Here is a 25,853-nt window from a genome sequence, read left to right as displayed (position 1 = left end):
ATAATTAAATGTTTACTTATTATTAACTTCCATTGGCATGAAGGGTTAATTGAAAGCTGGTTTAAAAAAAAGACCTGAAATACAACCATTCTTTGTTCCTTTTTTTCTTATTTTAATGTACCCATTAACAACTCAAAGATGTGTCTCATTTCTATATTTTGTTCATTATATTTTGTTTATTATTTATTTATTAATAAGAGTATCTATTGAATCCCTATTGTGAAGCTTTCTCATTACTGACTGCAAAATAGAACTTACTTGACCAAGACTTAAGAATTTGAAACAACTGATAGTTAATTCCAGGAAATCTTGATCTTCTTGATCAGTGAAACTAATAACATCCTGAATTGCTGAAATTACCATTTTTTTCTTTCCATATGTTAACTAAAGCTATCAAATCAAATAAAGAAGAAATCTTTGATAATTTACCTTATCTATATATTTAATTTTATTTTAGATGTTCTAGCTAATTGTGGGAACACCACACCATTCCAGTCAGTCATCAAACACAATTTTCATATGAAAGGTTTAGAATCTCAGAATTTATGGGAGACAATAGCACACCCTTCAGATCCCCCAAAATGTTTTTGCTTCCTTTTGTGAACATTGCAAAACTTTGATCTTTTTATGTATTGTTTGAAAAAAAAAACCATTTGCTAGCTATGTTGATGATTGCATAGTTTATATGTGTAATATATATTACATTTGAATGGGTGGCCAGGATAATCATTTGCCACCATTTATTTACACAATCAATTTAATAGAGTGCAAGAATTGTGTCAATTGGTTAGTCTCTTATCACCAGTTTTGATAACCATTTTCTTATTCTCTTTATCCATGTCGTGAGTGAAATACTGAAGAAAAAAGCAGAATTACTTCTGCATTATTTTTTAAATTAATTTGAATATTATTTAAATTTTGTATTTTTGTTATGTTATTTCTTTATTTCATATAATTATAATGGGCTTCTTTACAAGAGAAATAATAGATATATAATTCCCCCTTCTCCCTCCCTTATTCTAGTATGTTGCATGAATATACATAGGCATTCACGCAATATAGAATAAAGTAAGGTAAAATGATTAACTGGTCAACCTGGTTACATATATTCACTAAAGACAACAAGAGAAGTTTGAATGCCCATTTGGGTCAAATTTGCTTTGTTCTTTTTTCTATTCACAACGTATTTTCTTAAAAAATAGCTTATACTAAACATTCTTTTGCTCCTGTAAAAATACAAAATATACATTCACATATGGTGATTCACAATCAAAGTTGAATGATTTTTTTGTTTTTTTAATCAGTGTTTAATTTCCCCTTCTTTAGAAGGGATTTTTCTATATTTTGCAAAATTTCAGATAAACACTTAATAGCATAGAAAGTATATGAAAAGCTCCCAACTCTTTGTTGCCATATATTGATCATCTGGGGTTTTGCGGCCCAGATAGGGTAGTCACAGTATATTATGAAATTGATGCTTTCATGCACTTCTGATTTAACGTCTAGGTTTCAGGGTTGTAAATGATGAGTCACTGGTCCACTGAGAGTCAGATGATTAATGAAAAGACCAGAGCATTTAATTTACACATTCACTGGTGTGAAAATATTCAGGTGTTATGTGAAATCCTGGTATCAAAATAGAAATTTGAAAAGTGAAGTGTGAATCAAGGTGGTGTTTTTGACATCAAAAACTCTAAAGAGACAAAATATATAAAAGGGTAGGAAAGATGATGTAACTGAAATGGAGAAATAAGACTTACTATTAAAGAAATAAGGATAATTATTTCTTTCAAATACTTTTCCACATGTTCTATACATTATATAGAACAAATATATTCATTTTGGTACGTGTGTATGATTATAATGATTAAGCCACCTTATGAGAATCACTTATATGGTTCAGTGAACATATGTGGTTTTCTCTAGTCACAGCTATATACAAGAACTTTATATTTAAACATTTTTGATGTAGAAATGTAGGTTACAGTCTAGACTGTATTTTAATTCTTATATACGGCTACGCGTATTGTGCAGGACCCTCTCCTGATTATGAATGATGGTGATAATATTTACATTTATCATATTTTCTTCATCCCAAACACATCAAATCTGTTCATGCATAACTTTTCACACTAAGATAGTTGACTTCTAGGTTTGAATACGGATAATATTATACATTACCATTTTGCTCAAGTGCTTTTATATAGCATTTGTTGGAACACAGTAGTATCTACTTCATCCTGTAATTAAAAATCTGCCAACTTATTTTAAGCCAAATGACATAAGAGAAATTAACTTTTTTTAAAAAAATATTATATTTCAACATTCTAATGTGATAAAAATGTTGGATTTGAGTTTAGGGGACATCTATGCATATTTGCACTACTGTAATGGATTGTTGGTATCATAAGCATATGTTATAAGTTATGTTTTGGCCTTCAGAAAGGCCATTAAGATCTGGCATTTTTCCTGGATGTTAGGGCAGAGATATCTGTGTATATTTTGTAAATGTGCTATGTGCTGTCTAAGTTTTCTTGGATTATATTAACCATGTTTAAGGAGATCTGTCTGTCTGTCTGTCTCTGTCTCTGTCTCTGTCTCTATCTGTATATCTATCTATTATCTATCTGTATATCTATCTATCTATCTATCTATCTATCTATCTATCTATCTATCTATCATCTGATGGTTAGTTGCCTAGAATTATATATTAATATTGGTGGTAACACACAGTTTTTAAATAAATAAATTAGATGCTTCTTATGTGGTTGATGATATCATCATGGAAGTAATATGATCATGTTGTGTCAATTGTACCATGCAGTGAGATACAAATACATAAATCATATGATTTCTGTTAGTTTATTAGTAGTATTTCTTTAAAAAATGAGTGTTTGATTTAAAATTGGTTATTTGTTTCTTTTTAGTTGCAAAAACCATGGAAATTTCTTTATATATAAAATCCAAATTATATTGAATCATGAACTAAAATTCTGTCATTTTAGTTTCATAAATATAAGAAACATTACCCCCTTTTCTTTTAATGTCTTTCTGTTGTCAATTTCTATTGTTTCCCATTTCTTTTCCTTTTGATGACTGCATTTTCTTTTTGCCTTCTTTAAAATAAAATAGTTTATTTTATGGTGTCTTTTAGTTTCAATGCTCCTCACCAGGAGTTCACTGACACCAGATGGTTGATAAAAAGTGATAGTACTTAGTGTAAAGCTAACACCAAATGTGTTCTTCTTTTAACCATCAGTCTGTGAGAAGAGAGGAAGAACTGATAAAAGCCAATCTGTTTGTAAATAGTATCCAAATAATAATGGAATGCAGAAGAAAAAAAAAAGGGAATTTAACACAATAGATTTCTCCAAAAATTTCTTTCTGCTCTTACTATGGATCATTTCATTTACTGATCTTGTTTATTCATGCTCAAACAAGCATTGATATTAATATGGATGCATGTATATATTATAGATGTCTCTTGATTTATTGCATTGACATCATTTTGTTCAACAGCACAGTACCCTCAGTTATCTAATACTTTTTGCATTTAACTGGACATTGGTCGGTCTAATGCGGTATTTGACAGTCTTTTCTAGCCCAAGCACCATTACATGACCTTGTGGAAGAGATCAAGAGACTGTGCAAGTCCTATTTTTTTTTGGGAGGGGGGGGAGGACAGAATCGGCCTAAAGGCAAAACAATTTTCTTCAGTTGGGATTATTATTAGAAAAATGTAAGTCTGTTTTCTTTGCAAGCAGAGGGCTTAACCTTTATTTTTTTATTTCTTGAAATTCTCTATTTTTTATTTTTCTCTATCTTATTTTATACTCTCTCTCATTTTCAATTTTACTTTATAGATCTCCATTCCATATACACACTTTTTATCCCACCCTATACAATATTTTATTTAGTTGGTCTTTGCTTTAATGTTGTCCTTCGCCTTGTTTTCTTGCTAATTGTTCACTTGAGGCATATCTTTTTTGGAAGGCTTTTACTAATATGAGGCTACCTTTCATAAATCTCAGTTAGCACCCATGTTTTGGACTATTTTTTTCTTTGGCACATAAGCCTTTTCAATGTTTGTGTGCAAGCCTTTTTTGGAAAAGATTTAGCAGTGCTGCTCACCTTTTCTGAAATTAACTGTCTTCTCTTGGATGTTGAGTTCCGTGAGTTCCTGAGACACAGCTGGGATTGTCTTCTGTTGCCGTGTCTGGGCCTCACTCAAGATGTTGGATAAGCTGTTCTGATCTGATCAGTTGCTATCCTTGTCATTCAAAACCTTTGGTATTTAGGTTTCATACTTTTAGATATTTTTCCTTTATTGCCATTATACTTTTTTTCCAGTCAGTTCTCCAAAATTGTGAACATGGAACCTTTCAAAAGGAATAGGAGGAGTGGAAAATGTGGACAGGAGTTATTTCCACTTATTTTATGCAGTACAAATTCTGGCTGATTTTTTAAAAAAAATGATGTGCCATCAATTGAGGTCAATTTTTAGCACCCTGATAGATCAATTTTCTTGAAGATGAAAAAAATGCAATCTTTCAGGTATTGCATTGGTACTCTCTTTGCTAGTAATTGAAACCATCCACTTTGCTGCTAGTTATAATTTTGAAATAACTACCTCAGATGATGAAAAATGAAGGATTTCATTGATTAAAACTCATGCAATTCTTTCACTGTATTCTTTCACTGTATTTAAAATTACCTTGAAGCAAAGATGTTAGTTAATAACATCTTGTCCTTTCTCTCTTTTTCTTATAGGTCAAGTACAAGCGAGACTTTGAAGAAAGCAAAGGAAGAGGTTTCAGCATTGTTACTGACACACCTGAATTACAAAGACTGAAAAGAACTCAGGAGCAAATCAGTAATGTATGTGACAAGGATAATGCATAAAAAAAATATTATGGAAGTGTCAGTGAGTTGGTTGATTGTTTCCAGAACTGAGTCTGTATGGCTTCAGAAATTGGATTATTTGATGCTTTGTGTGCTTGTGGTGCCAATTTTGTTTTACTTTGTAGCACATTGGTAGTGTGTGTTTTCCTCTCCAAGTAAATTAAAGGTGGAATTACCAATCAAATTTATTTAAAAATGGCAAATGAGTATATTTATGATAAGCTTCAGTACAATGCAGTCAAATATTTTCCTGTTGTGAATTAGATAAGCTAAACATTATAGAACTACTTTAGCTTTGCAGAATTACTTTATTTAATAGGTACACTGACTTGGATGGAAAGGATGGTCACTAGGGGAAGAAAAAGTTCTAAGAATTTGGCTGAGGAACTAATAGAAGACTTCTTACCGGAATATCACAATGCATTGGGATTATGATATGAATACTTTTGCATAGGGAAAATGCTGTGTGTCTTAAAGAAGTTGTGCATCTGATTTGAGGATACTTCTATCATGCAATGTTCTTTTTGTTATAAGATGAAAAAAGTCTTACAGTGAGGGGGAGTGTTTTTGGATAGCAATTTTAGTTCTAATCCATTGTAAATAATAATTTTTGAAGTAAGTTCACTGTGATATAATCTGCAAAATGAAAATGGTTCAAAACAGACAGGTGAAGATCCAAAGGGTTGTAGAAATTTGTAGTTTGAAATATGAAAAATAGTATATTCAAACAGATGTTAGTTTCTTATTCTCTCTTATATCACTTATAACTTTTGACCAACCAAAGACAGGAAGACATTTTGATTTACTTATTTAAGGATGTGATTGGAGTAGACAAATCTGCTGAAAGTTGGTACTGGATTATGCGGAACTGCTGAAATCTATAAAATGTTTAGAGCAGTGTTTCTCAACCTTGGCGACTTTAAGTCCCGTGGACTTCAACTCCCAGAATCCCCCAACCAGCACAGCTGGCTGGGGAATTCTGGGAGTTGAAGTCCACAAGACTTAAAGTCACCAAGGTTGAGAAACACTGGTTTAGAGTGATATTAAAAATGGTATAGAAGTATTGTTGATAGCCTTTGGTAATACCAAGGAACAGGAGAGACAAGAAAGGAGTGTACTACACAAATACAGATATAAGATTTAGGGCAGCTGTGTGATAATCCCAACTGTTATTCAGGAGATGTGGAGTGTGTTTCTCTCCTCTCTTTTCTGAAGTAATGGAGGTAAGCTTTTAGAATACTTTGAGAGGATATTAAAAATATATGTGAGGAGCAATATGGTATTAGCAACATTTAAAACTATACTACTGGATTTATTTTCAAAGGTCTTCAAAACTCTTCGTTTGGTGCATCGTACAATGATTTACAGATACCGTATTAACAATGATTAATAATTGTAAAATGTTACATTTGCACCAAAGCCTTTTGCTATTAAAAATACTGAGGAAATTTGAGAAAAGGTTACAGAATAATAATATATCAAGATGGAAGTTTGTCATTAAAAGATCAGCAAAACCTGAGTATCAGATATATAATTTTATAACTAGGAAAAGGAATGGGTCTGGAATTCAGTAGGACTGTGGTCATTTGAGGAAGAAATTCCTAGTAGCAGGATCAAAGACTTGATAGAATTCTATTATCATCATAGTAAAAAACTCAATGTTTTGTATGGATTGCTCTAAGAATATTAAATAAATTAACTGCTTTTCCTAATGACTAGTTTTGGACATTTTAGTTAACTTTTCATAGTTGAATGAACATTTTAAATTGCCTGTGCATTTTCCAATTTGTGTAGTGTAGTTTGAAATGCTCATAAATTATTGTGTTTTCAATATTTCAGGTCAAAATATTATTATTTTTTTCCTGGAGAGTACACTGCTTTGGCTTTCAAGGAGTCTGCCTATGATGTTCATTCAAGAATACAGCAAACTACACTTTTGTTTATAATCAGAACTATTTTTTTTCCTTGTTACTTATACATTTTGCTATGCTGGATATAAAAATAATTCACTGTTTAGCTTTTTTTTAAAAAAAAGGTTATAATGAGCACTGAAAGTGAAAAGTAGTGTGAGAAAATGAATATAATTATATTTTAAATAAAGCATGAAACCAAATCCTATGACATAATTCATTTTTAACCTCAGTAAGAGATTTTAAATTATATTAAAAACATGTAATGGTATTTTCATATAAGTGTTTTCATGACTATTTCATAATTCTGTTGGTTTGATACCATGTAGTGCTATTAGCCAAGAATCATTAAAGAAGCCAGCGGTTTGCTTAAATGTTCTGATTGGAGGAAGTAGCTGAACCAAACAGAAAATATTGTCATTCTTAACTTACTGAGGTAAGTTTTCTCCTTGACAATGTTAAAATGTTATCATGAAATGAAGTTCAGAAATTTAATATACCTGCTTTTATATACCATTTTAATATTTTAATATACTTGAAAATATTGCAGTTGCATGGACTAGTTCAGGACCCCCTTTTTACATTTCTCATTCAATGTTTTAATTGGCAAATTAACTAATTAATTAAGTCTAACCTGTATCTCTCCCTATAATACAGAGTTCTCCAATCTTTCTCAGTTGGTAGTCTGGCGTGGGGTGGGAGGTAGGAAAAGGGGATGGTTTTGTGTGAGATGCAGGCTACCAGTCATGTGAGTGGGGCTGTGAGTGTTGGTACCCTCTGCCTGTGTAACTGAGGTTGCAACCACTGGTGCTTGTTGCTCAAGTGAGTGGGGCTGCGAGTACCAGTGCATGCATGTGATAGTTGCATGCACGTGGTGGCCCACCATTCACCCCGCTTGACCATACCACTAAGCCACATCCTGGTAGTGGGCCATGGCTCACAGGTAGGGGATACCTGCTCTAGTAGAATGCTGTAAAAATATTAACTGAAAAATTAATATTACAAAATATGTGATAGGCCTGTTCACTTGGTTACACCTGTATGTTTCAGCCATTTCTATTAATAATTCTTGAAGTATTTTTTTTAGCTAGCAGTGCCAATCAAATAACATTCATAGAGGTTTACTTTGAAAGGAAAGAAAAATGTTTGCATCTGAACAGGGACTAAAGTAAATATGGATTGCTTTCTCTGCCACTTGTCAAGGTAGTCAAAATGAAAAAAGGTTACTGTATATTACTTGCTTAAAATTTCTGTGGTCATTGATCTATTAGAATTTTTGTTCAAATCAATTTTAAAAGAAAAAAAGAAAAGAGGTGATGTTTGTAAAATATTTCTTTGCTTGTCTTTATTTGCAGACTGAATTGTTTCTGGCCTACTTATTAATTATAACCCCCCCTCTTTTTTTTGCTCTCTAAGGTCATAAAATATTTGAGGAACATACAGCAATGGAACAAGAGGAGACAAGAATAAAGAGGGTAAAATTATTTTTCATCAGCTACTGATTAGTTATGTTTGACTTAACCTTGGAGTTATTTATTGCATGTTTATGATTCATCATCTGCCTGGTGACTAGAAAAGCATATCTGTTGGGTTAAAACATTGAAATAGAGATGAATAATATTTGATATCTTGTCATTCTACTTCAAATAGAATTTGACTGGGCCTGTTTTTGTTTGTTCATTTATTTATTAACCCAGTACTCTCTTGATTCCTGACACATTTTCGAAGCAGGACTGAATTCTTTCATCATCATGACAGTAGTCAGATTTAAGGCTGATGCAAGATGTAATGTAATACAATGCCATGTACATTAATCAACAAAAATGTAGCTAAAGAGAAAAGTGAGTTTCTTTAAAGGAGAATTGAGGCTCATAAAAATGTACTACAGCAAAATAACTTAAAATGGAAAGTTTCTGTTTTTTGTGAAGAAATTGTATTTTTTGCAGTCTTGGTACTGAGGCATATCTATACTAACAACAAAGATGCAAAAAATCTACTCTAACCCTCAGTGATTTTCATCTGTGAAACAGAACTATCAAAAGGCCTCCTTAGTCTCTCTATTAAGCACTTTCCAGCCAGATTAGCACTCTCTTTTGTGTACTTTATGTACTCAGCTATATTCCTGTTGAAGCCTAAGATGAAGTGAAATCAAGAAAATTGATGATTTTCTTTTGAAAACCTCCCTCACTTCCTCCCTAAATTCATTTCACAGTGTAATAAGTTAATCTTTGACTTACAGTCAAATTCATTTCTATTTGTAGAGCCTCCCCCCATTTTTGGGGAGAGCTCTATATTTCTGTTAACTGGATTTCTTGAAAAATTGAACCAGGTGTGTCAATAGTTCTGTATTCTTAAGATTAAGAATTAACTTATTCTTAATTTTTAAAATAAAAACTGATTAAAATACAAAGAGTTGCCTTAAATTGTCCTTACTCCTAATACAGCTCAGCTTCCTTCGTTTACCATCTTCCACAATTGTTGACTGTACTTCTCTTCCAGTGAATATGAAATTCACTTGTTGAACAAATTATGCTTGTGAAATGTAGACAGTATTGTGCTCAGCTAAAGCTTCTCCTGGATTTGTGGCACAGATCTAGCTCTTAGCATTATTAATATTATTTAAACTTAAGATTCAGAACTTGAATTTTGGAAATAAAATATATATTCTGTCAAAAGTTACTTTTAAAAACATTTAGAAAAGTAGATAATTTAATGAACAAATGCTTATAAAACTTTGTGTGTTGAGTCAGTCTAGATGCTAGGTGTGGTTTTCTATCCAACATTGTCAGAATGGTTTGCTTTTGTTTTCTCCTTAGGACTAAGACTGGCCCAGAATTATCCAATGGCTTTATGCATAAAATAATAATAATAAAGCACTCTTCCATTTTCTACTCAGGTGCTGGCGGGCATAGAGCAATAAACTCTTTAAAAAGATTTTCCCATTACAGTCTGGTTGATTTTTTCTGAATTTTAATTTCTTATGGAACAACTTCGCTATGTAAACATTTACCGTATTTTTCGGAGTATAAGATGCACCTAGATTTTAGAGGAGGAAAACAAGGAAAAAAGTATTCTGAACCAAATGGTGTAGTAATATATTATTTAATAAAATGTCATATAGCAGAATATTTACAACCATCTATACTTTTTACAACCATGTATACTTTTTATAACAGTGTATACTTTTTACAATCTTGTAAGGTCAACAACAGTATTAAGAACTATCTTTCATCACTGTGATTAACAAATGAAGAGAAACTTGAAGGTTCAAGCACTCTTCTGATTTTCTGGAAACCCCAAGAACTCACCATCGTCACTGGTGTCAGAGTTTAGGAAGCTCAGTTGCTCACAATTACTTTCTTCTTTGCTACCTTCATAAATGATATCATCTTCAGTTCCATCTAAGGCATTACTAATGCCACATTTTTTGAAAGATTGTGTAACAGTTTCATCCTTCACTGAGTTCCATGAGGTTTTCACCCATTCACAAACTTGAGTGATCCTCATTAATCCAGAGGGTGTCAGAGCATAATTACCAGCAGCCATCCATTTGTTCCACTCTTCTCGCATGTAAACTTTGAATGACTTGTTGTTGGAAACATCAAGAGGTTGCAACTGGCTGGTAAGACCCCCAGGAATTACAGCTAGATTGGTCTTCACTTCTTTGAATCTTTTCTTAGTGTTGTCAGTAATATGTGCTTTAAACTGGTCAAGCACTAATAAAGCTGGTTTTTTCAGTAGCCCTCCAGGACATTTGGACCACACTTTTTCAATCCATACTTTCATGCTATGCTCATCCATCCATCCTTTTTCATGGACATGCACAACAACACCTCTTGGAATCACTTCTTTTGGGAAGGTTTTCCTTTTAACATTGGTGCCAATTAGGTGCCATCTGCACAGCAGGACAACACAACTGTGTAATGTGTCTTCTCATGTCCTGTAGTTTTTACAGTTATGTTTTTGGTACCTTTGAAGTCAACAGTCCTGTTTGTTGGCACATCAAAAATTAGTGGGACTTCAGCCATATTCCCGTTCTGGCCAATCTCAAAATTATTTGTCCTCCTGGAATATCACAAAAGTATGAAAAGACAGGATCTTAGCCTCATACTCTTTTGACATTCTCTGCGCAATTTTAATTTTGGTGCGCATAGCAAGGCCATATTGCCTCATAAATCTGAAGCACCATGATGGTGTTCCACTAAAATCTTGAATGCCTTTCCGTGTAGCAGTATGTTTGGTTTTGTACATCACCATTTTTGTGGTGACTGCGAAACCACTGTTCCGGTGACCTGTGATCCAGTCTCTCATTTCCTCCTCTAACTATGGCCACTTTGCAGGAAGCCCACGAAAGTTGTGCTTGCTTTTATCTTTTACCTTTTGCAGCTTATCCATTGGTTTCTTCCACCCTCTTATCATCTTTAAAGTTGGAGGTAGTCCAAAATGTTTCTCTGATGCTTGGTTTCCATGTTCCTCAGCATATTTCAAGACTTCCAGCTTGAAAGAGATTGTATATGCCTGCCTTTTTGGCTTTGACATTTTTCTGCAAGAACGAACAATAATTTATAACAATACAGTGCACTGTAGCTGAAACCACATTCATACACACACATTAGATCATTACATCCTCCCCCTAAATAATATGCCTTAGACTTAACCCTAACCCCAACCTGCAAACAGGCAATAAGCCTTAAACCTTAAACCAATAAGCCAAACCCATTGCAAAAGTGCTGACAGCTTTAAGACCTCTGGACTTCAATTCCCAGAATTCCTCCTCCAGTCATATTACCTCAGGATTTCTGGAACTTACTGGTAAAGTCTACAAGTTTTACAGCTGCCACATTTGAAGACCCTTGCCATCTCTAACCAGTGCTTACCTGTGTGATGTCTCAGGAGCAGATGGCAGACTTCTCCAGGCAGTGTTGTCTGGGGTGTCAGCCAGGAAGCAGGTGAGGCAAGCAGCTTATCCAGGCAGTGGTGGAGCGGTCGCTTTAAATTTTGCCCAGGAGCAGGTCAGGTTCCTCGGGCAGCAGCGAGGTGGCGGCAGGGCTCCTGGGGCAGCAGGAAGGCAGTGGCAGCGGTTACTTTAGATTTTGCCCGGCAGCAGCCGCAGCAACAGCAGTGACTTTAATTTTGCCCAGGAGCGGCAGGGCAGCTCGGGTGGTAGGTCAAATTCCTTTGTGGCAGGGGTCTCCACTAATGGCCCAACTAGAGGTTCGCCTTAATTTATAGGAACTGGTTCACTAGAACCTTTGAATTTTACATTTCTGATTGGTGGTTGGATCAGCTTTCCAGATTACCACCAATCGGCTGCCTTTTGCCATTGATTGCTGCCGTTGCCACCATTGCTGCCATTGCCACCACCATAGTGCCACCATACCTCTCACTCCCCTTTCCCACCAGGTATGGCTCATGCTACATTCGGAGTATAAGACGCACTCAGATTTTCAGCCTCTTTTTGGAGGGCAAAAGGTGTGTCTTATACTCTGAAAAATACGGTAATCATCATTAAAAGACTTTTGTCATTTTTGAAAGTCTTTGCCATATAGCTGAAATTTGTGTGTGTGTAAAAGAATGATTTTCAATGTATGTATGTATTTGGATTTATATATTTATTCATGAACAAATATATTTATGGTCTTGACCATAATGATCTAGAAAATCTCTGTAGAAAACCTTGCATTCTTAATTTTTTTGCATGTATAACTATTAGGAAAATACTTTTGGAAATTTATAAGAGCTTCCTTTTGATAAAAAGTAGCATGTAGAAGTCAAGTGTACTGATGTTGTATAATAAAAATAACAACAATGCTGCACATTTTATTTACAGCCAAGCACCCCAAATAAATATTCAATTAATTAAGGGGGAAAGAGCCCCTCCTTGAGGGAGATGGATTAGCTGGAAATATAAATAAACTAAGCAACAAATAAGCAACCAACCAACCAAACAAATAAATAAAAGTTTAAGAAAAAAAATGAAATAACTTGAAATTCTAACATGTTTCTATTGGAACATGCAGTTTACAACCTATTCTTTAATGGTCTAAATTTTTGGTATAGAAATTATACGTTTTCAGAAATATTTTTTGTTATCAACAATTTATGCATCACCAAGAATTTTTTTTTGAAGTGACGCTAATGATTACCTGTTCCATACCACTTATTGAACTTTCTTACCTCGCTAACAACCAGTACAGTGGAAAAAGAATCTTTTTAGTATATTGAAAGGCACAGCGGTCAAATATTCAGTTTTCACATTTTCATATATCCAAAGTTAAAAATTTTATTTCATCCTCCTTTCCCCCCCCCCCTTACTCCTGCTCCTCCTCCACACCACTACCACTAGCGGGGCTGCAACGCCTTCTTTTTCTCCTTTTCATGGGCTCTGGTGGGTGCAGCTTCCTGGTGCGTGGTAAGTAGTCCCAGAGCTGCAGGATTTTGGAGCTGCTTGCTGCCCCACAAGGCAAGGTGTAGGATGGCCAAAAGTGAATGTGGGGGAAATAGGTAGGTGAAAGGACTTTATTCTAGGTTCACGGCTGGAAGGGACAAAATCTGCACTGACTTGGGTTGAGATTAGTGCTTGGCAAACATCTTGCTTTATGACCCCATGACTTAGCAACCAAATCACAACCATTTGTGGTTGTATGTTGAGGAATATTTGCACTCAAAGATATTTTCTTATGTGTAAATTTTGCTGTGATAATTATTTTAAAGTGATTTTAATTGATACCTGGGAGGTACTTCATATTAGTTAAAAGAAAGGAAATTTATTAGTGACATGGAACAAATGACAGCCACAGCAGGAGGGGAAAAATAAATTATTCTAGGATGAGTTGGACATCTGTTGCCCAGTTAATTATCTATTCAATAGAACAGTAATACTGAAAAATATTATATTCAGCTGCAGGAACTGAAAATTAGTTGTATATACCTTATTTTTTAAAAAAACATTTTTTTATTGTTGAAAGAGTGAAAGAAAAAGAGAAAAAGAAAAACAGATACTGAATATTGATTAAAATATTATGAAAATATTTTTGGACACATAATCTACTTTTCCCTTTTATTTGTATATCTATACCTTATATTGAACATTACAGGTTGTTGCTATTTTCTATTTAATTCCTAGAAATCATATTCCAGGTGTCTAAATTTGTCTTTCTGTGCAATGTGCTGCTTGAATCTGATTGTAAAATTCCATTACAGATAGATGCTGTCAATTTTCATTGTAGCACGTTCATCAATTCTGGTTTCCCAATCTAATGTCAGCAACTTTTCTCTTTTACAGCATTGTTGCCAATATAATAAATTGTAATATGTTTCATTTATTAATTTTCTAATTTATTAATATAGGTACGATTTCCTGAATTATATCTAATAATATATCTGTGACTTCAGTTTCAATAGGATTTTGAAAAAATATTTTGATCGGTTTGTTTCCAGTATTTCTGAGTTTTTTTCCATTACCAATGCATATGTTCAAATGTTCAAACTTGTTATGGCATTTCCAATATTTGTGTTTATATGCTTTTTCTTTCTTGATGATTAGTAACAGGGTTATGAACCATCTATAAAATATATTATTCATTCATTCATTTATTAACAAATTTACATGACTGCCACAAACTCTTAAAAACCCAAGCTCTTAAAAAATAAATAAAAGCAAGATTGAGGGATAAAAAGATCTAACTAAACAGTTATCATATAGCTTTCCTAATTGGATCCCCAAGTTTGCTGGAAGATCACATTTTCAGGGCACTTTATAAATATTTAATATTATATATTTAAATAATATATACATATTTATTGTTATTGTTGTTAGTTGCAAAGTCGTGTCTGACCCATCCCGACCCCATAGACAATGTTCCGCCAGGCTTTCCTATCCTCTACCATCCTCTGGAGTTCATTTAAGCTCAATTATATTTATATATTTATTAAAATATACAATATGAATGTTTAAAACAAATTTCCCTTATATTATAGTTTAGATCAAATTTGTTTTCTTAATTTTCCCCAATTTGAAAATTAACAGTTAAAAGCTTGACAAAGTAAATAGTTCCTGAATCCTAAATAAATCTGGCTTTCCAGATTTTAATACAGCCATAATAAAGCCATGTCTCTAAAGCCATAATATATATTTCAATGAACATGTAATATATGATAAATATAAGTGATACAAATAGATTTTCAGATTGATGATCACATTTTTGTAACATTGTAAACAGTATATTGTGCTGTACATTATAACAGGGAACCCCCGCCCCCCAATCCCTCCCAGAAATTGTAACAAAACAAAAACTACTTTACAAAAATTGCATGAGTAATTCTGGATCATAAGATACTCCAAGAATATAGCAAAGACTGGAATTGCCAAAGAGCTGCAAAAAAATGGAAAGTAATTTGTTTTTAAGAACAGTAGCTTCCTAGTAAAGCAAATGTACTGCATTTAATCTAATGACTATAATATATCTTCAACTCAAACATATTTCTCTGTTATATGATAGACAGGGTCAAGAAGAGAGTGGAAAGGCTAGCATGAATCATCAAACAATACCGAAGCAGCCATTACCCCTATCGTTACTCGGATGATATACGCATTTCATGATATCATACACTGAGATTCTCTATTGCTTTAGGCTAGGTTGTGAAGCAGAGATGCTTTTAATTTTGTGTGCTTAAAAAAGGATAATTATGCCTTCAAAAAATATAGCTTAGGATCTGTAATTGGGATCTTGTGCACGTTATAAAAATAATACAGAATTACTCTATTTTGAAATTGTGTAGTGTGTTACATTAGGCTTTCTAACATGTTTAAAATCATTTTGAATTATTATAAGATCTTAATCAAATATTTTACATGGAAGGCAAAATTTCTATATGAAGTACAGTCACTGATGTTTCTTGTTAAAAAGGCAGGTAGTTGTCAATGGAAAGCAGTGCTGAGTTTTAATTTTTTTTAGAACCTATGATGTAGGTGTGGCCTGTTTTAAAGGAGTGGCTTGGTGGTCATGTGACTGGGTGGGAGTGGCTTGGTGGTCATGTGATGTCAGTCATGTGTCTGAGTGGGAGTGGCTTGGCACTTATGTGACCGGGTGGGAGTAGCTTGGCAGTCATGTGATTGGGTGGGGGTGGTCAAGTCAATTCACTGAATTCTTTGCCCCAAAGAATGACCAACAAAAAGAAGATATAAAAAAAGGAAATTTATTATTTTGTGCACTTACTACTTAAATAAGAATAAAATAAGTACATAAAACAATAAAACAGGTACTTACAAAGGAAATATGGCTGTCCTTGCTGGTCTTCAACATTATTGACCACCTTACACACACACACACACACACACACACACACACACACACACACACACACTTCCAGGCTCTCTGCCTCTTCCCTCTTCCTGGATTCACTCAGACATCTTTAAAACTCACAGCCTGTGCACACGCACATACTTCCAGCCCCTCTGCCTCTTCCCTCTTCCTGGATTCACTCAGATGTTTTTAAGACTCAGAGCCTGTGCACAGCACACACACTTCCAGCCCCTCTGCCTCTTCCTGGATTCACTCAGATGTTTTTAAAACCCACAGCCTGTGCACATGCACACACTCTTCTAGCAGCCCCTCTACCTCTTCCCTCTTCTCAAACATCCTCCCCCACCCCACCCCACCCCAGCCACTCACCAGTTCTTTCTTCTTCTGGTTCTTCTTCTGAGAACTTTTCAGCAGCATGGTGAGGATGGGTGGGGCAAATGAAAGAGCGAATGAGGGGAGGGAGCATTCCAGTACGGGGCCTCCTGACCAACGGGTACAGGAAGGCATGCTAAATTTCACCATCCGGTACGGCCGTACTGGTCCGTATCTGTTGAAACCCACCCCTGTATATAGCCTATATCTAAGATTTGGAGAGTCATTACTAAAGCAGATAATATCATGACAAATGTATGCATAGATGACCTTGTATGTAGGATGCCCCACATCTACATACAGAAACTTCTTGCTTTCACAATAGGACTTCTTTGAACATTGGCAATGGAATAGTTCTCTTCTACTATATTGAAGAAGTGGTACAGATTAGCTTAGGACATGCAATTTTCTCTATTGCTTATTATCTTGTTGCATCTGTTTCCTTGACTAGTAGAAATCCAGCCTGGTTCTTTATGTATTACATAAAATAGATTTAGATTATGAATTGGAACTTCGCTCTTTTCTTGTTCCCTGTTTTATTGCCCCCAAATACTTCAATAAAACTGCATCATAAAAATAATTACATATCTAAAAGTGCTGGTTCTAATGAATGTAAACTCATATCATCATAAGTGCCACAAAATTATATTATTAATTTTGCTTCTGTAGACTTACATTGGAACACTGAATGGAGAATATAATTTTTTAAAATACAAGTTAACCCAAAGACCTAAAGAATCTTATAAAAGTATTCATGAGCAACATCCTGGATATAATATTTATGTGTGAAAGAGTTTTTAAAAAGACAGGAATTCAAGAGGGTTTATATTTTTTCTATGTTTGGTGAAATACATTTGATCAAAAAGTGGTTTAATATTGAAAATAACATTGTTCCCTTAAAACCATTCAGGGTATGAACATTAATTAAATTTAAAAAATGGAAAATGGGTTATAAGAAAAAATCCAAATTGTTTTGTTCTCAAATAATTTGTAACTTGATTTTCTAGTTTTAGTTAGGGAACATTAAATATGGAATTGCTTGATGGCTAATTCAGGGAAGCAAGATTAATGAATGCTAGATTTAAATGTTAGGGAATAAAATAAAGCTTCACCTTGAAAAAGCTATGAAGAAATAAGATTTGACATTTCCCTTTTCTGTCCCCTGGCAAAGATCCTGCCATTTTGATTTACAGGTTATTATCTTCAGGTTTGTGCTGACACTTAAAACTCTTTTTTTTTGGTCTAGAAAAATCCACAAAGCTTAGTATTACAGATTCAAGCAGCCATTGCATTAATTTTTTTTAAACTGAAAGGCAAGCTATGAGACCATCATAGTGATAAAAGCCTAAGAATTCATTCCTGTTATGTCCTTAGCCTTCCTGGAAATTAACTTTCTGGTGACAGTATGAATATGTTAACATTAATAAATAAACTATTGGTTTGAATTTTTTTTATTCTACTTATCTTTTCAGTTTGTAGCTTATTTTGGATATATATATATATATATATATATATATATATATATATATATATATATATATATATATATATATATATATATATATCTGTTCCCCATTATTTTTAAGCCTTAGGCTTTCAATTCATTCAATTCATAGTAATAAAAAAGTCTGTTACTGAGGTTAGTTGTTTTTTTCTTCTTCTGAACTTTTCACCTATCTCTTGAAAGCTTCTCCCAGTTTACCATGATTAAATCTATTCTACTTGATTTTTATATTTTGAAATGTAAATGTAATATTTTTCTTTTTTGACAGATTTGTGGGAATATTTTCAGTTTTTCTGTTCTAGCTTAGAGAATCCTATACATTTTATGCTAAATAATGCATTTCTAGCACTACAATCATTATAGTTCTTTAAGAATTGAGATAATTACAATGGTACACTTTAAAGAATGATGCGGCCTACTACCATGTTTCCCCAAAAATAAGACAGGGTCTTATTTTCTATTGATCCCCAAAATAAGCATGTGGCCTTATTATTATTATTGCTCTTTTTTAAAATTGCTTTTAGCACTGGGTTTGGTATCTCAAATATGATTCATTATACATTTTGTCCATGCCATAAATAATTATTTATTATAGGGTTTCAAACTCCATTTTCTTTTTCATATTATAGTACTAGAAATTTCCCCATTTTTTATCTTAAGCTTAAAGATAGGAACTGGATAAAAATGGAATCGTTTACAAACTTTAAATTCAATTTTCATTGTTAAATAAGTTTTAAAAAGCATAGGAAGCACTACTTCCCACCAAATACTCTTTATGTTTTTTATTCTATCTTATTTTGTTTGCTGGACAAAAATATTAAGCACTATTGAAGCACAAAGGACCATAGGGTAAAAAAGAAAGAGAAGCATCTGCTTCCAACTTTTTTTTAGCACAGGAAATAAAATGTTAACATTACAGTCTCAACTTTTTACCCTTACATGCTTAATATGTACTAGCTATTTCTATAACAACAAACTTATCTAATCAGCAAAATCCAAGTTTCATTTTTCTCCAACTCAAGTCCCAAAACTAGCAGTAGCTTCCAAATAGAAACAAAGTTCGAAAGTTCTTTTCTCTGATTAAAGCAGTTAATGTAGCCATCTGTGCAAGTTCCATTACTTTTTCCAGGCATTCATTGTGGATATTAAAGTATCTTTCCATCATTGTGCAGAAAGCATTCATTCTTCAACATATATAACATCAGCATTCCAGATTTTTTTCAAGTTCTTTGTCCATTAAGACTGAAACGAAAGTCACTGGTTTGATTTTTATATTCACTTTAACAATCTTCTGTATAAAATCATGAATCTTACCCCAATATTGCTTCATCACAAGTCCACCAAAGATGGTAAAAAGGTCCTTCTTTTCATTTACATTTCCAACATACATTTGAAATTTATGTAATTTATATATCTTTGACAATTTATTAGAAGTTAAATAGTACATGATTTTAAATTACAATTTAATATAAATTTAAAACCCTTTGTCCACAGATTTTCTCATTGTTCAAGCATTATATATATATTATATCCAAAATTCTTTGAATATAAAATTTTAAATCTAATTTAAACCTTTCTTTCAGTGTTAATTATGCAAACTAGTAATAGATGTGTCCTTATAATTCTAACACTTCTTTGAACTTCAGGGCGTGTGCCAACCATTTTAACCCCCTTGTACTTTCCCCCTCATTGAAAATTCCTCAGCTACACATCCCTGCTATAAAGTTTCATGAGACATTGGAATAAAAGTCTGAAAGAAAAAAGGTCCATTAAAAACAAATGGGGAGAGGGATAAATTCCCTTTAGCTTTAATCTTTTTAGGAATTTTGCAGCATCGTTTTCATAAAAAAATATGCTCAGTTAGAATACTTTTTATATTATCTTAATATACTGTTTATAATATCTTAAGCTAATAGCAAATATGTTCCTGAACAGATGTTTGTCAGCTGTGAAATCTAATGTTTCATGCATTTGATTAAGGACATTCAAAACAAAACATGGTAAGTGGAAGATGAAAAACAAAAGCTAAACAAATAGTTTCTAGGCAGCACATTTCCCCCCCCCCAACATCTAATAACAGTTTAAATCATTCAATATCTTAAAAGTATGGTAGAGTTGCAGCAGTGTTGTCTTCTGGAATGTCATATGGACATTATAAAATAGATATTTGACAAGGCGTAGATAAGATTATGTTTTTCAGGAGGCTGAAGAAAAGAGCCATATTTATCATCTTGTCCCAGTTGTCAAGGTAACCATGTTTCCTTATTGAGTATTATTCCTAGTAGGGAGGCTAAATTCTTGCTTAATTCTTGCTAGTTATTACATTTTTCAGTTCATTGTATATCATTTACTTCAACAAGATCCAGTGCTTCCATGAATTAATGTAACGACTAACATATGAACATGCAAACTGCTGAATTTATCATGAGATGAGATGGATGGAAAGAAGTTAATGTCCTGTTAAACACTAACATATATTGAATCTTTTCTGGAATAACGTCTTCATTCTGAAGGCCAATCTCAAAGAAATATAAGCAGACTTAAGCAGTTTCATGAGAATAAGAGAGAGCAATGCAGCTGATATTTTACTTTTGGTAACAGTGCAGAATGCACTAGAATTTTCAATAGATGTCCTAGTTGCAGAACCAAAGTTACTCTGAAAAGCTTGAATTCTATGAATTTTTCTAATATATTTAAGAAGATTCTGGGTCTCCTTTTGTAGAATCACTTTGCTTGCTAAGATTAATGCATTAACTTAATTAAAAATGAATAGGATAGAATAGAATAGAATAACAGAGTTGAAATGGTCCTTGGAGGTCTTCTATTCCAACCCCCTGCTCAGGCAGGAAACCCTATATCATTTCAGACAAATGGTTGTCCAAACTCTTCTTACAATCTTCCAGTGTTGAAGAATTCACAACTTTTGGAAGCAAGTTGCTCCATTCGTTAATTGTTCTGTCAGGAAATTTCTTCTTAGTTCTAGAATTCTTCTCTTCTTGATTAGTTTCCATCCATTGCTTCTTTTCCTGCCTTCAGGTGCTTTGGAGAATAGCTTGATCCCCTCTTCTTTGTGGCAACTCCTGAGATATGGGAACACTACTATCATGACACCCCTAGTTCTTTACGTTATATGTTCACAGGAAAATTAGTCATGATGTAAAGAAAGTTTTGCTACAATAATTGAATACAATTGATAGGGAACAATTCAAGTTTATTGAAATGTTTAGAAATATTTGTACAGTAATGCTTGTTTACATATTTGCAACTCTTCTCTGTAATGGAAAAGAAATTTACAGATCATTAATAGACTTCGCTAATGATTTAGCTCTGACTATTAATAGTCCTTGACTTACAGCAGTTCATATAGTCATTGATAAAAGTGACACGACTGTTTTTTACATTTACAATCATTGCAGCATCCCCCATGGTCAGGTGATCAAAATTCAAACACTTGGCAATTGACTCATATTTATAACGGTTGCAGTGCCTCATGTTTATGGGATCATCTTTTATGACCTTCTGACAATCAAAGTCGATGGAGAAGCCATATTCTCTTAACAACCATGTTACTAATATAACAACTGCAATCAGTTACTTAAAAGCTGTAGCAAAAAATGTTGTAAAATAGGGCAAAATTCACTTAGCAACTGTTTCGCTTAGCACTTTGGGCTCAGTTTTGTGGTCAAGGATCATCTATAGAACTTCAGCAAATTGCCAAAGATTTGTGAACCATCTTATTTTAATAATTCATTTTTATTCATGTTAATAAGTTTCATAATTTATATAGCTCATATAAAGCAGATCTTCAGACATTTAAACTAATTGCAAAAAAAATATTTTTTTGTTTTAAAGAGGTCACTTCCTATATCATGCCAAATATGATCTTTGGCTCTGCTTATTTGGAATTATGGGAAGTGTAGTTCATGAGTCAATAAATTTCAAGGGCATCAAACTAGGAAAGGCTGTTTCTCAAGAATGTTTGCCCGAAGGACATCATCTGATGCTTTTCACTTCATGCTACATTGTTCAGATAAGACTTTCAAGTATTGCCTAAATAAGGAAGAAACCCTCAGTGAGATGAAGCTGGCCATGACACCAGAGTGACACACGGAATTCAAATGGTGCAGAGCATAAACTGCTTTATTACTGAACCTTTCCATCTTTCTAAAAGAACAAAAAATTAGAATGACTTTTCAGGAATCTACAAAGAACGAAGATGAGGAAATGATGGAGGATGAAGAAGAGGAGGATACAACAGTAGGTGGCTGTAATCTATTCTGTAAAGTGTGAAAAGATTTATTTTAAGATTTGTACTCACTTTTGGAAATTCTTTCCACATAGGTGTTCCTTAAACCCGTCATTGACGATAAAAACATGGAACTTGCAAAAAAGTGCACAGAGATAATAAGTAATGTAAGTAAGTTTTTCCATGCTAGTTTAATTCATTATATAACATTTCTACCCTGCTGATATTTAGATATGTAAACATTGCTTCAAATATATTTGTTGCTCTAAGAAGAAATGAACAAAATTGATACTGGATGTGTTTCATGTATTTTATTTTATTTATTCGTCAATGAAAATTATAAATTCAGAAAAGCAAAATGAAAAAAATAAATAAAATGTTACAGGAACCATAGGACTGTTAGTGTACTTACACATGCCAATTTAGAAACCTCTTAGATATGCAACAAGGTATGTATACTTTGAATGTATTATTCTCTAATTTTGTGGAATTGGACATATCCTTTTAATCTTTCTCTTTTTCCCATTCCCATGATCCTACCCTGCCCTGCCCTGCCCTGCCCTATCCTATCCAAATCCTATCCTATCCTATCCTATCCTATCCTATCCTATCCTATCCTATCCTATCCTATCCTATCCTATCCTATCCTATCCTAATAAAGGATTATTCAAAACATATTGGCATATAATTATTTTGGGATCATTTTGGATGAAGAGGAAGATATGTAAAATACTCCTAGGTGTTTTAAGAACTCTGATTTCTAGATCTTTGCAGTTATCTCCTTTTGGCCAGTTGTATTTTTAATTTAGAAATCTACAAAGAACGAAGATGAGGAAATGATTATATCATTATTATTATATCATTAAAAAAAAATCTAAAAATTTAAATTGTCATCATTGTATTGTAACCTTACATTTGATGTATTTAATTTAGACATAGTCAAGAAAACCTTTGTTCCTGTCAATTTTAGTAAACTATTTGGATAAGTTTTAAAATAATTCAAATTCTTTCATAATTTTCCTTAAATGAATATTGCAGAATTAAGAGATGAATGCATTCCTTCCATTTTTTGTCTAACCTGCTTAATTTTAGTTTAATTTTCTTGTGTTTTATTGTTGTTACTTGATTAATTGGGAACGCTTTAGCAAATTATAAAGTATCACTGCCAGGTACTCTTATGTTTGGTTTATGCCATATTGTTTTGGCTTTTTGCTATTTTGAGCTGTTTGTAATTTATCTTTGTAAGAAAGAGAATTGATTTATATCGACTCCAGCTTTGTGACATTCACTTAGCTAGAGCCAGAGCTACACAAGTAATCCTTGATTTATGATCATTCGTTTAATGTTGGTTTGAAATTGTAACTATTACTCAGTCCTTGTGAGTCATGTATTTGCAATTTGGTGCTTGGAAACTGGCTCACATTTACCACATTCTTGTGGTCATGTGAATTTGTGACCTTCCCAACTTGCTTCCAATAAGCAAAGTCAATTGGGAAAACTGGATTCTCTTAACAACCATGGTAAAATGGTCATAATATTGGGTCTGGTCACATAATGACTTGCGGACTTGAGGGTTACCTTTACGTGCATGCAGGAGGGGAGCAAGGGTGACAAGTGATAAAATACTTGTACAATGTTGTATCACAGCTATGAAAAGACGAAGCTTGCAAGTGTGACATTGTAACACATCAATGTGGCATTACTGTGGTTCGGCAGACATAATCTGAATTATAATCTTTAATCTGAATTGCAGGGCTGCTAATGGTAATAGAGGAACAATAGTGCCAACTTTCCTTGATAAAAATGTACTAAAAGCAACTTAATGCTTGTACTTTCTTCCTTCTCCTTTTTAATGTTCCATTAATTTAAATAGCAGTTGCTTCAAATAATTCTGTACTTTAGTGAGCCTGGTAGGATAGTGATTGTTGTTCTTGCCTTTATTGCTTAAAAAGAAATGGAAGCTTGTCAGGACTAGTATGGATAATATGAAACAAATAATCACCTTTCATGAAGAGCTTTCTGCCCATAGGCCATTGATTTTTCCAAAGCTCTTTGCTCTGGCTTAATGGAGCTCTGTTGGATTTCAGCCAGTGCAATCTAAGTGGTGGTCACAAAAATGTTAAGATGTCCTTGCTTACCCTCTCTTTTTCTAGCACTGGCTCAAGCTTTGCCTCTTATTTTCTGAATGAGGTAGTTTTAAGCCACAGAGCAAAATATGTTTCTTTAGAGTTCACCACTAATATAGATGTGAATTTAAAATATGCCTTGGTTTTCTTCCCCCACCCCGAGAGCACTACAATTAATATATTGTCATTGAATAGTAATACTAATGCATTGTACCTCAAGGACAAATGTAACATTTGCAGGATCTTGCTGCTTATGTCAAAATGATGAAAGCTGTGTGGTAGAACAAGCTTCACCTCTTGTGTATGTATAAACAACACGCTAATGCACATATCGAAAGGGTGAGGCTTTAGTTGTAGTGTTGCAATATAGTCTTCCAATTTGAACCCTCCTGTCACCTGCTGCAGGCAGTACTTCAAAGAAAGCAGAAAGTTTGAGTGAGGATTTATTTCTTACATTGAAGAAAGAGAAATGCTAGCAGTCCACATTCAGCTAGCATTGCACTAGTAAGCATCTAGTGGCTTTAAAGATGTTTCAATTGCAGTGGAAGATTAATGCAATGCAATAAATATTCCCTCTGTTAGTGCACTGCTCTATTTGATACAAATCATACATTTATTCTAGAATTGTGATTTTCAGTTTGTTAATAGGAAATAAGAAATAGGAACAAAGAAAGAGAATCCCATGAAGTTAGATGTCCTCCTATCAAGGGACACATTACAGTAATCATATGCATGATTTAATATTAGGGTAATCCCCTTACAGCAATTCCTCTGAAATGCTTCACTGACACAGATAAAATGGCCATAATTATGAATATTTCACCGTGTCTGTCTATATGAGCTTTCCTGTCATTTAAAATCTGTTAGCTGTTCTAAACTTATGTGGTCTTGTAGTTATGTACATTTTTAAAAGTTAAAATTAAATTATATTAAACATTCTTCTTTCATTTTAATCAGGAATTATTAATCAAGATTATATTCCTTTTTCCCCCCCTTAGGTCCTGTCAAAATAAAAATTCCTTTTATTCTCTATTCCCTCTTTTAACCCACTTTTTAAAAATCCTCTTTAGGTCCGTTATAAAGAAGAATATGAAAAATCAAAAGGCAGGTGGACACATGTGCCTGATACTCTACAGCTGACACATATGAAAAATATATCTGCTGTTATTTCTGATGTAAGGCACATTTCCAATCTTCGTTTGTTATATTGATGGTTCTATGATTTACAAAGTAGCACTTATCACAGGAATGCAGCCCCTTTTCCTCTCTTCTCATATTTCTTTCATTATGCCTCCTCCTGATTAAGTTCCAGCCTGTCAGGGGTCACACAGTTCATGGAATTACATTATGATACTATTTAGTCAATTTACTTTTATGACATGATGCCATCACTGAGACCAAAGTTAATATGGAATTAAAAAATTGTGTTCAAGGCATGACCTGATAAGGATTGAAAGAGTGACAGTATTAGAAAATTTAGTCATCTGT

The 25,853-nt window shown here is 33.5% G+C and overlaps 1 protein-coding gene across 1 annotated transcript in view; it reads left to right on the top strand.

Moving 5' to 3' along the window:
• Window positions 1-25,853, top strand: part of NEBL (nebulette) — a 165,245-nt gene that overhangs the window by 66,322 nt on the left and 73,070 nt on the right. The window contains exon 4 of the mRNA XM_032237740.1: window positions 4,771-4,878. Coding sequence (XP_032093631.1) covers window positions 4,771-4,878 — 108 coding nt within the window. The remainder of the gene's footprint in view (window positions 1-4,770; window positions 4,879-25,853) is intronic.

This window comes from Thamnophis elegans, chromosome Z (genome assembly GCF_009769535.1).
Source record: "Thamnophis elegans isolate rThaEle1 chromosome Z, rThaEle1.pri, whole genome shotgun sequence".
Taxonomy (NCBI): domain Eukaryota; kingdom Metazoa; phylum Chordata; class Lepidosauria; order Squamata; family Colubridae; genus Thamnophis; species Thamnophis elegans.
The sequence above is the reverse complement of the archived record's forward strand: the minus strand, read 5'-3'. Positions and strand labels throughout refer to the sequence as shown.